Source organism: Neolamprologus multifasciatus, chromosome 18 (assembly GCF_963576455.1).
Source record: "Neolamprologus multifasciatus chromosome 18, fNeoMul1.2, whole genome shotgun sequence".
Lineage (NCBI taxonomy): Eukaryota > Metazoa > Chordata > Actinopteri > Cichliformes > Cichlidae > Neolamprologus > Neolamprologus multifasciatus.
The window spans coordinates 36,826,920-36,844,363 of NC_140456.1; the positions used below are offsets into that span (position 1 = coordinate 36,826,920).

A 17,444-nucleotide genomic window follows, 5' to 3' on the forward strand; every position below is an offset into this window, starting at 1 on the left:
AGATCTCTTAGATCAAGTGATCTTTTGCTTTTAGCTGTACCAAGGTTGAGGCTGGTTCATAGAGGCGATCGAGTATTTGCAGTCGTAGCACCTAAGCTGTGGAATAATTTACCCCTATACATCAGACAGGCTCCCACTGTCAATCTTTTTAACTCTTATCTTAAAACGCATTTTTATTTACTGGCTTTTAATACAGCATGAGAGTTAGTCCCCATAGGGAAATTGCTCCTCTGCATTTAACCCATTCATCCAGTGAAGCAGTGGGCAGCCACCAATGCAGCGCCCAGGGAGCAGTGTGTAGGGGCAGCTGTGGCTACAACTGTAGCTGCCTCCACCAGTGTGTGAATGTGTGTGTGAATGGGTGGATGACTGGGTGTGTAAAGTGCTTTGGGGTCCCTAGGGGGGACTAGTAAAAGTGCTATACAAATACAGGCCATTTACCATTTCTGATTGGTTGCTGACCTTGGTCACCTGTCCACTCTCACCTGTGTGTGTTTGCTCTCTCTTTGCTGTCTCCATCCTCTCTCTCCTTTCTCTCCCTCTCTGTCTTTGTACCGTCACTCAGGTCCAATGGAAACAGTGACATTTACAAACCAATCAGAGACAAACTGATCCATGTCAGGTTATAACAATATTCAAAGTGAATACAGGCTGCTGCTGGACACAGACAGGTGACATCATTTTGACTTGCTGTCACCTGGATCTGGACTCATAAACACTGAAGCCCTGAACAGGAATACAAATCATTTTCTGCCGACACACCAGCAGATAATGGCTCAGAAAGCTAAAATGAGCCAATCATTTCTGTGTTTAGTTCCTGAAATCATATCTGATATCAGCAGCTCTGAGTTCATTCATCATTATTGTCCAGTGATGAGATTTCTGCTCCGTTTGGTAACAGTCAGCAGGTTTTTCCTGCGTGTGGACGTGAACAGTCGTACCTGACAGCAGGTAGCAAACAGAGATCATCTTTCCACTCTTCACTGAGCTGAACTCATTCAAAATGTTCTGGATTCAAAACAGGAAACAGTCCAAATGTGTGTCTTCACTCTGACTCTGGATCAGATCTCAGTGACAGACTGTGGACATTATGGAAGCCTAAATGTGACACCATCTTCCTCCTTCATCTGCAGATTAAAGCCAAACAAAGATTCTCATTGAAAGTCTGCAGGTCTGAGAGAGACTCAATCGTTGTGTCATATCAAACACAGTAAGAGGAGCTGAAGCACAGATGTGAAGAGCAGATTCATCAGATTATGACCTCACTCTGTTTTGTCTTCATATACATTCAGTCTGTGTTTATAATGCAGATTTTCTGCTTTTATAATAACACATTTTATATTTTCTATCATCACAGACTGACTGGCTGTGGACTCTCAGAGACTCACTGTGAAGTTGTGGCCTCAGCTCTGAAGGCCAACCCCTCCCATCTGACAGAGCTGGACATGAGTGGAAATGATGACGTCCAGGATTCAGGTGTGAAGCTTCTGTGTGCTGGACTGGAGAGTCCAAACTGTCGGCTGGAGACTCTGAGGTGAGTTCACTGACTGCGGCTGTTGTTGTTTTTCTATATTTCAGGTCTTTGATTGATGTTTGAAACTTTCTTTAGTTCCTAAATGTTCAGGATGTGTCTGAAGACAAATGTGAAGAAGTTTGAGTGCTTTCAGAAATGTTGTCTTTCCAAACGACTGAACAACAGTTTTTCCTTTTGGCTCCAAACAGAAGTGACAGACTTGAGCAGGGTTCATTTAAAGGCTGACAGAAGTGGAGTGGTGACGGGGAGATGTTTGACAGGACAGTGTTTCAGCCTCCACAGGTTCATGTTGTGCTCCATCAGTCAGTGAAGATGACGTCAGTGCTGATGAGGCTGTAGAGTGTGTGAGGGATGTGAATGAGGATGATGAAGATCTGATGATAGCAGATAAAAACAGGCTGCAGAGACTTTGAGCTTGTGTGGAAACGTAGAGAGAGAAAAGAAAGACATGAATGTCAAAGCTAACAAAGGTGACGTTAGGAGCTGTGATGATGTTCATGTATCAGAAGCTGATCTGGCTGCTACAGAGACGACCCACACAGCTGCTGTGGTGAGTTGTGTGTTAAAGCAGAGGAACACAGAGCAGCCGAACACAGGCCCAAACATGACAACAAAGCAGGATTCAGGCTCTGTGAGAGGATTTCAAACAGAAGCTGGAGAAGAGAAAGGACTCTGTTGGACTACGGAAAGAAGGCAGCTGAGACCAGTCCAAGTGTTTCCATGGAGCCCAGTCTAACATTCATTAAACACTAACGTACAGAGGTGAATGGGAAAATGAATCCATAGTTTCAAATGTAGAAATAGTTCTCAGTTCATTTACAGAGTTTAATAAAGTTCATGAGGAAATGAGAAATGTTCAAAACAGCAGCTGGTAGGAAGTCTGCTTCACAAAGTTGGTTCCAATTCCAGTAGTTTGTGATGCACTTGAACGCAGCGTGAGCAGTTCACTGCCTAACCCCACAGAGACTGTCAGTCTGGACTTTCCTTTTTCCCTGTTGGCTGTGAGTGAGATTTCAGAGCAATCAGAGACTGTGGATCTGTGTATGAAGTATAATTCACGTGCAGCTGTAGAATGAATGGATTAACCCTAACCTGAGAAACATGGTACGCCCCGGCTCTGCTAGGCAACAGGGGAGGTAACATGAATGAGCCCAGAGACAGGAGGGTCAGATAAAAAAGAAAAACAAAAGGTTTATTACCACAACTGAAAACTGTTACTGAAACAACTCACTAGGCAATGAGGTGATTTAAACAAACACAAAAACTTATCTATAGAGATTGACATTGTCGACTTTGTGGGTACCCGTGGCAACAACATCAAGACACTGCATGAAGCGCTAGCATTTCCAGCACCGGTAATCATTAGTTCTGCGGCTTTAATCCCTACTTGCATTTTATTTGCCCCAAAAACAGTTATGTACAAAACGATGAAGAACACGGCAGGTCCGTACAAAGACAGACGTGACGAAAAGGCAAAAAAAGGACGAGGAAAAAATCAAAGGAGTGAAAGGGTCAGACCCATAGGAGCACACAGAGTGGAGTAAGCACGTTAGTGTGCTGCTCAACTTTCATCACGCACATATTTATTATTATATGGTCCTAAGTGTGAGTTCATACACTCACAAAACGTTCAGTAACTTCAGATCCTGCAACAAGCCCAGGTCCAGTTTACTTTGGTGATTTGGACTATTCCATCTCACAGCTGTTGTTTTTTTCCTTTTTCTCCTGTACAGGCAAACACATCTATTTGTCATTTCAGGTTGTAGTGTTACACAACACTTTCAGATCTAATAGAAATAAAATAAGTGTTTCGTAAACATGTTGATGGATTGGCTGTGTTAGTTCAGTGACAGATTTATTTGGAAAGAAAACAGTTTTTAACTTGCAGTCAAAGACTAATGTGTACGCTTATGCCTGCATTTTTATTTTGTTAAATACAAACAAAATTATAGCAGAAGTGCTGCCACGTGTCTGGCCAGAAAGAGCTGTTTATTTAGTAGTTCAATGAACGGCTTCAGATAGTAAGAGTGAGAAAAAAAAATACGTTCTTGTTTGCAGTTTTGTCTTGTTGACATATCTGACTCACTCTTGGAACTATTTAGATCAACAGTATACAACCCCAAAGTGATACTATATCAATATCAAGTCTGATTCTGCCTTCCAAAATGACTTACTCATTTAACAATTTCAAAATGCTCTTAAATTGAAACTTCATTTTTCCACAGGATGTTAGATCAATAGTATCCAATAGTGTCCAACCCCACAGTGATACCATATCAATTTCAAGGCACTCTGATTTCGTCTTTCAAAGTAACAAAATTATCCTGAGCAGCATGTACTGAAAGTTGGAGTCGTGACTCCAGGGCCTGGTTTGAGTCTCCCCAAAACCATTTCCTGTGTGTTATTCTCCTCACTTCTCCCTCCCTTCCTGTCTTCTCTGTCCTATACAGTGAAGACAAAAGGCCTCAAGTTCTGAAAACTCTTCCCCTTCATCATCTTCCATCTCTCTCATCTAACATCACCAGTATTCTCTGAGTAGAGAATCTTTTCACAATCTTGAATGATAAGGATCCAAGTGGGTAAAGTTAGTTATTTGCTGTGTTCTCCCCAATTTGTAGTTGGGACAGAGTGTGGGAAACTCTCAAAATTACATCCAGTTTAGAAGAAAAACATTGAGTGAAGTGTTTGTTTCATCATCCTTCACAACTCATCAACCAGGTGTCACAAACTGCAGCAGAACAGTACAAAGCATGTCATACTGGATGGCTGCAGCAACCAGAGTTTTACCTACCTTTGGTATTTACTGAATAGAGTCGTCTTCTGTAATCTTTTCAGATTCAGATTCAGAACACTGTATTTATTTTCAAGGGGCAATTAGGATACTGACCTTGCCAACCGTACATACAATACACAAACATCACATTGGGGAGACAGGTCAGGCTAGGTAGCTGGTCGGCAGCTGAGATAGTGTCCTTCGCCCTGCCAGGTGAAGTAAACGGTCTTCCAGCCGGCCCAGGTGTCCTTGGTTAGGATGGGAAGGAACAGTCTAAACACCGTCTGTTATCAGGGTGAGATTTGTTATGTTCAGCTCCAGCCTTGAGACCACAGCTGGCGCCGGTATGTTAGCCGCATGAAATGATGGTGGTTTTCTTTGGTGCGAACAACTGCATGTCAATTTCACAGCTGATCTAACAGTCCGTCACTCGTCTCTCAATCTCCCGTTGGAGAGCCACGAGCTTCTCCGAGAGGTTATCAGTTTTGCGCTCAAAGAGCAAAGTCTGAGTGCTCACGGCAGAAGTTGGAGCAGGTGGAGCTTAAAGGGAGTAAGTGCTCATATAGAAAGACAGTTGTGTTTTAATGAAGCTATTTAGTTAACCAATAATTGTACTGCAGTGAAGCTTCTGTCTGCTGCACTGCAGAGTCCACATTGTACACTGGAAACTCTCAGGTCAGGATCCAAACATATCATTAAATGATATTATTGTATAAACAACCAAGCTTTATAGAGTTGGCAGGTGAACTTTTCTTTATCTTTGGATTGCTGAGGAGATTCTTAATTACTGTCTGAAGATTTTTTACAGTCACATATTTTGTTTTAATGGTAAAACAGAATTATTGTTCAGTTCAATGAGCAGGTAGCTGTGAGATTCATAATAATGAGGTATATTTGTATTAAAGATGACTAAACTTGAACAGTAGCTGTTTGAGTTACTTTGTTTACTCATGTGTGCTGATGTTGTGACTTATTTAAAGCTGAAGTAAGCTTGTAATGAGTTTAATAGAGTTTCTGAAGTAAGTGTACTTGGAGATATTTATGTGTTTACTAAAGTACAGGAGCAGGAGGCTGTGTGTAGCATAGAGGAACCCAGACCTCAGCTTTGTCTCCTGGTTTCTGTTGGTGCTGTTACAGTTTCCCCTCATCGTTCCCTTCAACAGTCTCCTCACTGTAACAAATCACATTGTTACTGTATAGATTCACGTCACACAGTCACACAGTAACTGATGGTAATTAATGTTTGTGTTGAGCACATCGTACAGGTCAGCTGCTCCACACAGATCTCAGGTTTACATGCTGGAACAGTTTGTGATTATAAAGGATAAACCTCACTTCCTCTTTGTTTCATACAGATGTGACATGAACAATAACACATTCATGAAATCCTTTTAGGAACACAAACACTATTGTAGCTGGAGAATATATTTGAATGTAGGATAATGTAGGGGATCAAAAACAACAGTAATAACTAACCACCACCTCACCATTTGGGTTGGTAGCTGCATGTTGATTGATGAAGTCATTTTCTTCTTCCTCCATTTCTACCTTATTAACATCAGATTAAAAGCTGCACAGAGACAGGCACTGGACATGTTTAGCCTAGCTTTGTACAAGGACTGGACATGGGGGACAACGTGTACAACCATTGGAGATGTGAGCAGGACAGACGGAACAACTGACGGGAAAAGTGTGGACTTTATACCAGTTTTTAAATTGTGTTGATCGACCACGTAAAACCAGAGTTATGATAAAAATATCTGCAATTTTTGGTTTTCTTCCTGAATACTATTGTTGTTTATAACAACAATATTATTCAGTATTTATTGCAACAAACTTTGTTGTTTGCAAAACTCAGTAACTTTTTTGAAGAAGTAACTATATAATTAATTGCCCAACATTGGTCATTATTTACTGTATTTGCAGACAGAGTTACAGACTCTCTCCCAGACCACAGACTCATAATACAGTCAGAGCTTTATATAAAAAGAAAGTTGTGTTTTCAAAATTGGAGTTCAAGTTATTTTTCCTTCCAATAGAGTTAACATACTACACAGGTCATGAAATAGATTTTTTTTAAAATTTTCATTGTAAGTGGGCTAAAACAGTTAATTAAAAGTAGTCTAACATAAATGTAAATGCTGTAATTTGATTATTTTAATAAACATGTAACTTGGATGGATAAGATGCTGGCATGACCTCAGTGCACACGTCTGCTGTTGCTCACAGTCGTCCAAGGGACGCTCAGGGAGTTTGTGTTTTCGCTCAGACACATGAAACATTAGAGGGAACATTGGCGGTGACTGGCAGGGAAAAGGGGAATGATAAGACTTACTGTAAATATAATTATGTATGTATTGAAAAAGGAACAACTAAAATGTTCCAGCTGAAAAAATGAAATCAGTTTATGAGCTCTGTTTGTTTTCTTTACAGTTCCAACCTTTTATATTGAAATGAGCTGCTCATCCCTGTTTAGATGACCTGCATAAAACAATACAGAGCACATTGGGCTGAATATGGAAGCATCACAGTACAGCTTCACTGAAGCCTTAAAGTCTCTAATATGAAATGTGAAATGAAGCAGCCAGAGCTTTTTCATGAGTGGAAATCCACGGTGACTGTGAGCTGCTGCTACAGCCTCCAGATTAGCCAGCAGCTCATCCTGCTCAACATTTTCTCACCAACTTTAATGGAAGTGTGATGTTTTCAGCTGGAGTGATGGTCAGGGTGGCCTCCCTCTCCTCTTCTTCTCCTCTTCCTCTTTCATTTGTAAAGCCACTTCTGCTGCTTTCATTCATTTGGAAGTCCTGTAGCTGAGTTTGGGAGAGACTAACTTGTTGGAATGAAAATGAGCTTGTAGTTTGTCTGCTTTAATAATGTGACTAGAAAAAGGTGTTGGACTTCAAATATGTCCATTTCTTTCACACTTCACCTTTAAAAGTGAAGCCATGTTGTTCCTTGAAGGAAAAACACGACTTTTTCATGTTATGATAAATGTACGACTTTAATGTGAAGCATTCAGAGTTTTTTCTCTTGTTTGTTTGAAGCTGCTTCCTGTTGGCTTCAGCTGTTTGGAGTTTCCATTTTCTAAACTTCTACATTCTGAACCTTCTTCAGCTCTGAACAGATGATGAAACACTGAATGATTTCAAGCACTTTGTCTAATAAACTTACATCTTTCATTCTTCATACAGATTGAAGGACTGTTGTTTGTCAGAGATCAGCTGTGATTATCTGGCAGCAGCACTGAAGTCCAACCCCTCCCATCTGAGAGAGCTGGACCTGAGTAACAACAACAACCTGCAGGATTCAGGAGTGAAGCAGCTGTGTGTTCTTCTGGAGAATTCACGATGTCGATTTGAAACTCTGAGGTCAGTCACATGTTTTAGTTGTGCTGAGATGAATATGATGTGAAAGTTGTGCTGACACTGTGGATCAGTAGGCCCACACACCTCTATACAGGAAGTCTGGTTCTACTCTTTGTAGAACTTCTGATCCCTGATCCTCTGAGTCTGACTCAGTAGATAATGCAGAGTTCTGAGCTGATGTGGGTGAGCGGACTCAGGCAGCCTGACAGAGTTGATGTCCAGGTCTTCCCTGCCTGTCCTGATATACATAAACATGAGTATCCTTGCAGGTCAGATCTTATCAGTCACACCTGTTAGTGCAGCTCTCCTCTAGATTGTAGTGCTTGTTAAACTAGAATGATTTTAGGAGCCTGGACCGCAGACTCCAAGGGAAGATATTACTTGGAAAGACTAAACCAACCTATTAGAGGTGTTCGCACTAACATAGATAAATACTCAGATTTACACCTTTAGTGTCTCACAAAGGGTTAAAAAGTGAATGTGCACAGAGAGGTTGGTGGTGAGATGGGCACTTCCAGCACTGTAAATGTGTTCCAGCTCAGTATTCATGGAAATAATCCGGAGAGCAGGATTCCTTGATGAATGTCACATCTTCTTAAAGTTGTAATCTACAGGGAAAACTGTGAAACTGTCGATCTGATATCTACTCAGCCAATCAGGTGTTTACATGTCCTTCACTGATCTTCAGCCCCACCTTATTATCACCCCCTCTCTCTCTTTTACATCTGAATAATCTTCACTTCACATTTCAGTCAGTTCATATTTCATTAGCACGTTCACTTTAGCATAATCCATTTTAATCCAAACACCTTTCTCTTTAAACTCTGTTTGTCAGTCACAGTATATCCAGTACAATCCTCTTTTTCACTGAGTCACACACATTCAGAGATCAGAGTGTCCTGTGTGTGCTCTCATTCACTCACACTCACTCTCATATGGCTGAAGTCTGTTTGTACACAGGCTAACCTCAAGAAATCACATGATAGGGTTGGGCTGGGTTTCACAACGAGCTCTCCGCAACCTTGGCTGATTGTGACCTACACCCATTTTCACACCTTGGCTCGTGTGATTAGGTAGAGGATCAACAGGGGGGTTCATGACCCCCTTGGCGGACTCTCCCACAGGGTTAAAATCTGGGACTCTCTACCATTTGACCCTAGAAATAAAGAAGCTTCTTGGATGAGAGGTGAAAGGTGAAACGTCTTCAAGAAACTTAAAGAAGTCCAGATGCCTTTTTTTCTAAGCTCTTTAGATGACTGCGAACCTTCACAGAAACCTCATCAGTGGGACTCTCAGAGCTACCAGCCCTTTGCTACAATCACAAAGTTCTTCATTGAAATCAATGATATCAAAGCTGGAATCAAATGAGTCCAAGTCTTATGCTGATTCAGCATCACATTCATCTTTGCTCCTTGTTCTGCATCCTCACCATGGACTTCATTCTTTTCCAAGCCAGCCTTGAGTGTCCTTTATTCAGCTCATCCTCTGCTTTACTTTTACACCTGATTTTAGCTGCTTTATCTCTCTTTCAACAAGTTTCTGTGCCTCAATCTTTTTCTTCTCTCCCTCATAACAAGACAGCTTCTTCTGCCTGAGAAGATGTTGGAGTGATTTACTAATACAGGACTGACTTTTGGGGAAAATACTTCCTGTTTTCAAAGTAATCCCCATTTTTCACAGAAAGAAATGTAAGTAGAAATAAATGATCTCAGTGAGAACATAGATCTGAGGCTGCTGCCAGTGGTCCAACCCTCCAACAAAGCTCTGTAAGTACGTATGTGATCATAGCTTTAGTTTCTAAATGTTTATTCTAGTTAACACAGATCAGGTGGAACAACTCAAATAAAATATCAAAAATATTAAGTGGTCATCTGTACTCAGTTTGTTCAATACTGAATACATTGGAGCACAAATTGTCCACATTTCTGAAATATTTCTGGGTGTATCTGTTACCAAAGTGCAATTTAGACCTGGCCTGTGGTTGTTATCTAAGTGATAATCATCAGTTCTATTAAAACAAATACAAAATAAAGAAGTTTGACACATTTTGTTGATATCAAAACAACACTGAAGAATTCAGTGTTGTTTTACTGCTGTTCTCTCTTCACTTCTTCTCCTCTGATTCTCTCCACATGTTGCTCTGCATAAGTGCTCAGTTTCCTGACAAAAACAAGATTAAATATTGCTCAATATAATAGTATCTCATTACACTTCAACATAAGTGTTTTATTTTTGTAATTGTTAATCTGTTATTTTTCAGACTGAGTCACTGTGACCTGTCAGAGAGAAGCTGTGAAGCTCTGTCCTCAAGTCTCAGCTGTCAGACCTCTAATCTGAGACAGCTGGACCTGAGTAACAATGACCTGAAGGATTCAGGAGTGAAGCTTCTGTCTGAAGGACTGAAGAGTCCACACTGTACACTGGAAATTCTCAGGTGAGATCAAGCATTTTTCTTTCATCAACTGACAGAATTAGCAGATTAATAATAAGGTAGTCCTCTAATAAGAGGAGATGTGGAGGTGTTTTGAAGGGCAACATACTCTTATGTTAACAAGACAAGAAGTAGTTCCTGGGAACTGCTTCCTTTGTTATTGTCTAAGTAGAAACATGATGGTAAAACAGTGAGTTTGCAGAGGTGAATCCACAGCACACAACACAACAATGCTGTTGCGTGCTGAAAGCAGTCTTCTCACAGATTCTGAGACTGCAGGTTTCATCACTGTCCAACCAAAATTCACTGAACCAGCAGTAAATGAACGTCCAAAACTACGCTTCATGTTTAAAAAAACAGATGATCAGGGGGATTTGTGTTTACATGTTTTTTGTGTAATCTGTTCACCTGCTGTTTCAGCTGTTTGGTGGTTGTTGAGATGGTTTTGTGAGCTTTTAGCTGAGATTCTGACATTTCTGTAGATACCACACATGTCTAATTACTTTGTATAGCATGAATGGCCATAACAAGGTTTTTAACAGTAAGAAAAGTTGTAAAACTTAAGAAAATATAGTTAAAAGTCCAAAACCTTCTGCGTCTGGTTGCTTGTGGTAAGGAGCAGATCAAACGAGTAAAGAATTACGTTATAATTATAAATGGCTTCAACAGCACATTCAGGTCTGTGAGACTCAGACACTGAGCCGTGGCTCTGTGCTATATGCACATATTTCTGCATCTCTGCCATTCAGACACACTTTATATATAGTTTATTTTATGTAGTATTCAATACTGAACTGTACATTTAGTCTTTTTAGAGGCAGCAAGTTTTATTCAGTGTTTTCATAAAAGCCTTATTTTTATCCATTTACTGCTATTAAGAAGAACACACGTGAGGTTTAACACCTGGACGAGTTTGAAAGCTTTTGTCCTCCACAATGGAAAATGGGTGGAAATAAAAATGGGTCTCACTTTAGCCAGCTCCTAATTTTATCAGTTCTACTCTCAGCGTCTCCGGTATATCTCCTATATAAATTTTGCACTCAGCTTTGTGGTCTCAAATATCACTGAAATGCAGCCAGATGCTGCTCATTTTGCCTTTTCACTCTTTCCTGACACGCTTGCATTTCAATACAGCTCCTGTTTCTCTCTGTACCTGGTCTCTACCACTACCCTTTCTGTCTATGGGACATTTCCGTCTTCTTTCACATAATGGTATGATCCCAGTCTGCCTCTTAAAGTGTTTGGCCACATGGTTTGCTCATCAGAATAAAACCTCAGCCGTGCTCACATTGATTATCAGCAACCCTGAAAATTCATCAATACTTGAATTATGAAATTATCTCAAGGGCTGGATTTGGCCCACGGGCCATATGTTTGACACCCCTGGTTTACACGGTTTGGTATTCAATGTACAAGTGAGTTAGCTCTCAGCTAACTAGCAGACAAGCTAACTGCTGGGACTGCGTCTTTCTAACAAGAGCGTCAGACACTCAGACTGGTTTTCTTTGTGGATGATGATGTATTCTCACACTGATCCTTCATGCTGATGCTGCCATCCACCCACTGCTCCTGGATTCCTCATCATCATCTCCATCAGCCCTCACAATACTCCACCTTCATCAGCTTCATGTTCAGGAGCCTGGATGGACAGTAATTCTTTCCATGGGTTATGGTGGGCCATTGAGAGCTGAAGTCAAACAGAAGTGAGAAATGAAAGACTGATTCATTTCTATTTAGTCTTGTGATGTGCAGCTTTGTTCAGAGCATTAAGGCCCAGCAAAGATTACTGAGGTCATAGAGTCCCTGATGAAACCTGTGTGCTTATAGAAACTGAAACCAGATGAACCAGAATAGAAGGACATTAAAATGAAGTGTCAGCTACACAAAGGCAAAGCTATTCAGTTGTTGGTGTGAGTTATTTAAATGGAGGATGGAGTCAGACTTTAAGCTGCTGGACTCAGTCACTATATCCTGTTCTCCTCATAGAACCTGGATACACAGACTCACCTGTGACACAGTGACACACAGTGTGGGCTACACACACATTAGAAAGTGGATCAGTCACACTTGTGCAATCATTTGTTGTGCTGTGAAACCATGAACACTTTGAATCACATTAATGGCTTTGTTACAGCAACATTCAATCATGAGTTCAAAAGTAGTGTATTGTGTACTTATTTTAATAGTACTGCAGTATGAGAAGTGCAACATTCAGTGAGCAGAAACAGATCAGGTGCTTTCTAACAGCAGTGTTCCCTTTAACACAGCAGCAGTTCAAATATTTCTGTCAGTCTGAGCTGAAACATGAATCTAATCAAATATCAAATCAAAGTTCTTTGCCTCTGCCAGGACGTCAACATTTGATCTAGTTTTTTACAAAGTTCCCCTCAGCGTCCAGAGCCACCAACATACCTTTGATCAACAGCAAGTGAACATTTATAAATGTGTGTTTTCAGAACAGGAACCAGCAGAACTATTGTTCTGTTATCAGGGAGCAGCACAAACCCTCATCAGCTCATTTACTGTGCAGGACTTTGAGTGTGTGAAGTGTGTGTTTGTGCTGGATTTCCTTTGGAGAATCTCAGTCAGAAACAAGACAAAGAAAAACTCTTTCAATAGTCCAGGTTGAGTTGACAACATGAACTGCATTTATCTTCCTCTGACTTGACATGTTCTTCCTCCTCTGCACCGAGCCAGCTGCTAAGACTCACAAGCTCATTGACATTTTCTGATGATAAAGAAACTCTCTTCTTCTGTACAATATGAGCAGCAACAGAGAACAAGCTTTCACAGGTACAGATGTTGCAGCTGTGGCCAAGTACATGTGCTGCATGTTTGGAGCAGCACTCTAATGGACAGGCCTCTGTACTGATGGTGGGCTCTGCTCTGTATCCACCACACTGTTCTCAGCTTCCTCCTGTTCACAATCACACTCTGATGAAGCACCAATAGGGCCAACTTTTTCTCTGGTGGCTCCGATGTTGTTGCTTCCACAGGTTTCCCTCCAACAACCCTCTGTTCCTTCAGTAAGTTCAGTAAGATCTGGGTAAACACTTGAGCTCCTTGAATCTGGCTCCAGTGCAGCAGCAGTTTTCACATATACAATGTTGGCATTTTGCTTGCGTGTCTCCAGGTCTGCTCTGAATGTAGACTTGAATTTGACCACGTAGGCGGGGTCATCATCTGAGCTCTCCATCACCTGAGAGAGATGACAAAACACAGAATCACAGAGCATGAAACCAACGTTTCTCCTCCCAGAAGTTCAGTCACAGACCTGCAACAGAAACAAGAATCAAAGATTCAAATGACGCAGAGCATTCATTTACTTATATCCACAAACATGTCCTCTACATATTCATGCTGTATTTACACACACATACAGAGGCTGTTTGTCTCTCACACACAGACAGGACACTGAGAAATACATCATGTTAAATATACCTGCAGTCTTCCAGCTGTGCACTTTGTCCCTGTTAGCTGTGATTGCCATGGCAACCTTGGTGTTGTGCGCGATGCAGGGACGTGTTCAAAGGCAGACGTCTGGCAGCAGCATCATATTTGATGCACTATCTGTACTGAGTGTGCTGACTTTATTTCAAATGTCCCACTGCTGTGCAACATGAATCACATGTTCTGCACGTTTCTGTAACTCCCAGGTAACCATGGTTACCCAGCTACGCCCAGTAGTCTCCAGAGAGACCAACAGCAGGTTTATGTTGTAACACCGTGGCTTTCGTAGTCTCTCCTTTTTCTACAGCTCATGTGTTCTTCTTGTGATGGTGCGTCTTGAGGGAGGCTCATACATGCCGTCATTTGTTGATCCTAAGAACGTTCCTCAGACTGACTTCTTCAACAACACTAATCAGCCTGCAGTTTGTAGCTTCACTTCACTTCACTTCACTGTGGCGTTTGTTAGCTTGTCTTTCTTTGGTTTATCTAGACTCCTCCCACAAGCTGATCCAACATAGTCTGCCCAAGCCTCCCACCTCTGTTTGTTTGGGTGGTTTGTTTGCTGCCATCAACAGCGTGTAATGCATTCAAGTGATACTTCAGTCCTTCTGTCCCCGCCCCTTTCTTTCTGTCCTGGGTCATGTGAACGCTGCAGTAGTATTAGGCCCACCCTCAATGCTCTCATTGGCTGAGACGCATAATGACGCCCATTTCAAGCCAGCACTGATCAACATCCCTCCTGTGACCCATGGCTTTTATATTCAGAGCCAGTGAGCACTTTCACAATAATCATGATTTTAAAAGCTGTGATTAAAATTATTGCTGATGTTAATCAATTAATGAGTTAACGAGATAATAACAGGTTAAGTTGCCCTAATAATTAGACTTTGATGACAAACTGATGTGATCTCCATGTTTCCTTTGTTTGACTGTGCGGCGAGTGTCAGAACTGAATGTACTGAGTAACATGTAGAGTTTAAATATGTGTCAGTTCCAGTTTTAGAGCTCTAAAGTGCAGCTATCATGTTAGGAATATGTTAGGAATAGACAGTAACACTGAGCACACTGAGGTCAAATCTTTATTTTACCACTCGCTGCATTCTTGATGTTCATGAAACTTTCCTTTTTGATAAAGCTTATAGTTCGAGCTGGATCAGGTGACCTTGAACCACCCCTTAGTTATGCTGCTATAGGCTCAGGCTGTTGGTGGACTTCCCATGATGCTCTGCTTTCTTCTCCACTCCCATCTTTTCACTCCTGATGCTTTTATATGTCACTACTGCATGTCCTTAACTTTTGTCTTCTCTCTCCTTAGTTTGTGTTTTGTTCTTGTCTCTCTGAGCTCATGTCTTCTTTTTTTCCTCACCCTGCAACCAGTCATGGTAGATGCTCCTCCTGGAGCCTGTTTTCACTGGGAGGATCTTTGTGTCAAAGGGAGTTCTTCTTCCCACCATCACCAAGTGCTGCTCACAGTGGATTGTCTGATGTTTGGGGCTTTCTCTCTAATATTGGAGGCTGTTACCTTACACTGTTAAACAGCTTCAGATGACTGTTGTTGTCTGTTGGGAACTGTCACTTATAACTAAAGTTACATTGAATGGATGTAAATGGATCGATGTTATTGTGACAAAGAGAAAATGATTGTTGACAGATGGATTGTTGTTTTGTGTGTCTGCAGCCTATCAGGCTGTCTGATTAAAGAGGAAGGCTGTACTTCTCTGGCCTCAGCTCTGAGCTCCAACCCCTCCCATCTGAGAGAGCTGGACCTGAGCTACAATCATCCTGGTGACTCAGGAATTAAGCTACTGTCGGCTGGACTGAAGGATCCAGGCTGGAGACTGGACACTCTCAGGTATGGAGATGATGTCTGATAGAGGAGGAAGAGCTGAAAACATTTCCTGTGTCCTTCACTCACTTCCTGTTTGTTTCCTGCAGATGACACATGAACAATCACACATGCAGGAATATTTTCAGGGACAGACACACTAGTCTAGCTGGATAGTACATGGATATTTATGTAGGGGTCTCCAAGGAGTCTGTTTGCAGGAACATTAATGATAACTGATAAGTCATGTTGAGAGTTTCATTAAAAGTAGACCTACAGTTAGGTCCATAAATATTTGGACAGAGACAACATTTTGTAACATTACATGCACTTTATTAGGTCACAGGTGTACCTGAGATAGTGCCCACTGTGTACCTAATAAAGTGTCAGCAATGTGTGTGTTTCCCATGCTGTATGTCCACAGTCACAGTGGCAGTCAGTGACACTGACAGAAGGATGAAACAAGGCTGTGAATCATTTCAGTCTGTGTGTGTGACAAAGAGGGAGACAGGAGCAGCTAACATTTGGAAATGTTACCCATATTCTATCGCGATATTTAATTTTCTTATTGTTGCCTAACATTATACCGGTATTACCTTGAATGGTATAATGTGGCCCAGCCCTAGGCGCACTCAAATTTTTTAACCGCATCACTTAACACCGCAGTTTTACATGTGCACTTTTTGGTGGGGGAAATTGCTGTCCATACAGACAATATTGATTTGCAAATGATTAACAAACAATCTTATCAACACAAAGTTCTTTATTTGGAGCACATTTCTACAAGAAAGACAAGTTACTGAAAAAGTGCTTGTGCTTAAAGTGCTTTGGCACTCTTTGGCAATATTGTAGACAATGTTTAACTTAATCATCACATCGGCTCCTCTGACGACCTGTTTGCTGCTGCGTGCCGCTGAAAGGCAGTGGGGAGAGGGGACACTTGGGCTGTGCATTTATCGGAGCATATAATGTGTTTTCTGGATATACTGTGCTTTTTCAGTGTTCACAGATTGATGGCGCCATGTCAGAGCACTGGCTATGAATTTCACACGGATCAGGCCTTAACAAAAAAGTTATCAATCGTTCTTTTCATCTTTTATTACCCACAGCTACATCCACTTCTGTCGGGCCTAGGTTGCTCAGTAGGGCTGGATATCATCACTGATTTCTGTAATCCATTTGGTTCGATTCAATTTTGCCTCAGACAGTCAGAAATATTTAATTCTCCTTCTGTTATTTGACAACAATAACAGAAAAATATGTACTTGAGCACACATTTATTGTGAATTCAGCTATGAATGTAGAATTTGTCAGAATACATCATGGTCACACAAATCCTTAGCAGAGCAAAGTGGCCTTAGCTACTAATGGCAGCCTACTTAGCATAAACTCTTCACATCGTTATAACGCAAGAGAAAAGTGTCACTCATGGCAGCCTATTTAGCATTAACTCCTCACATCATTATAACCCAAGGGAAGAGAGTATTAGCAATAGCTACTATCATTGTTAAAAAGTAAGAGAAAACAGTGTTAGCATTATTCAATAATGCTAACTCTCATTAATTTAGCATTAGCTATTAACAACAGCCTACTTAGCATTAGCCGCTCACGTTGTTAAAAAGTAAGGGAAAACAGTGTTAACATTAACGCATAATGCTAATTCACATCAAATTAGCATTAGTTAATAACGGCAGCCTGCTTAGCATTAGTTGCTCACATCGTTATAAAGCAAAGAAAAATGATATAAGCATTAGGTGCTAATGCTTATTCAACTAAAATTAGACATAGTTGCTAATGGCGGCCTACTTATCATTAGCTGCTCACATTTTTATAATGCAAGGGAAAATAGTGTTGTGTTATGATTAGCTACTCACATTGTTACAAAGCCAGGGAAAACAGTGTTAGCATTAGCGCATGATACTAATTCACGTCAAAGCAGCATTCGTTAATAACGGCAGCCTACTTAGCATTAACTGCTCACTAATATAATGCTAATCCACATCAAATTAGAATTAGCTGCTAACATCAGCCTACTTAGCACTAGCTGCTCACATTGTTAAAAG

At 41.1% G+C, this 17,444-nt stretch overlaps 1 protein-coding gene and 1 long non-coding RNA gene across 9 annotated transcripts in view; one reads left to right on the forward strand and one right to left on the reverse strand.

The window, feature by feature from the left end:
* The window catches only part of LOC146498588 (uncharacterized), a 133,534-nt gene extending 127,435 nt beyond the window's left edge, over positions 1-6,099 (reverse strand). Inside the window, exon 1 of the long non-coding RNA XR_014870564.1 lies at positions 5,954-6,099. This is a non-coding gene — a long non-coding RNA (uncharacterized LOC146498588). The remainder of the gene's footprint in view (positions 1-5,953) is intronic.
* The window catches only part of LOC146498589 (NACHT, LRR and PYD domains-containing protein 12-like), an 88,541-nt gene that overhangs the window by 64,132 nt on the left and 6,965 nt on the right, over positions 1-17,444 (forward strand). For 6 of the 8 annotated variants that reach the window (XM_085139899.1, XM_085139897.1, XM_085139898.1 and 3 more), the window contains 4 exons: positions 1,358-1,534; positions 7,502-7,678; positions 9,936-10,109; positions 15,235-15,408. In XM_085139899.1, coding sequence (XP_084996025.1) covers positions 1,358-1,534; positions 7,502-7,678; positions 9,936-10,109; positions 15,235-15,408 — 702 coding nt within the window. The remainder of the gene's footprint in view (positions 1-1,357; positions 1,535-7,501; positions 7,679-9,935; positions 10,110-15,234; positions 15,409-17,444) is intronic. The other 2 variants (XM_085139904.1, XM_085139905.1) reach the window with 2 other exon arrangements.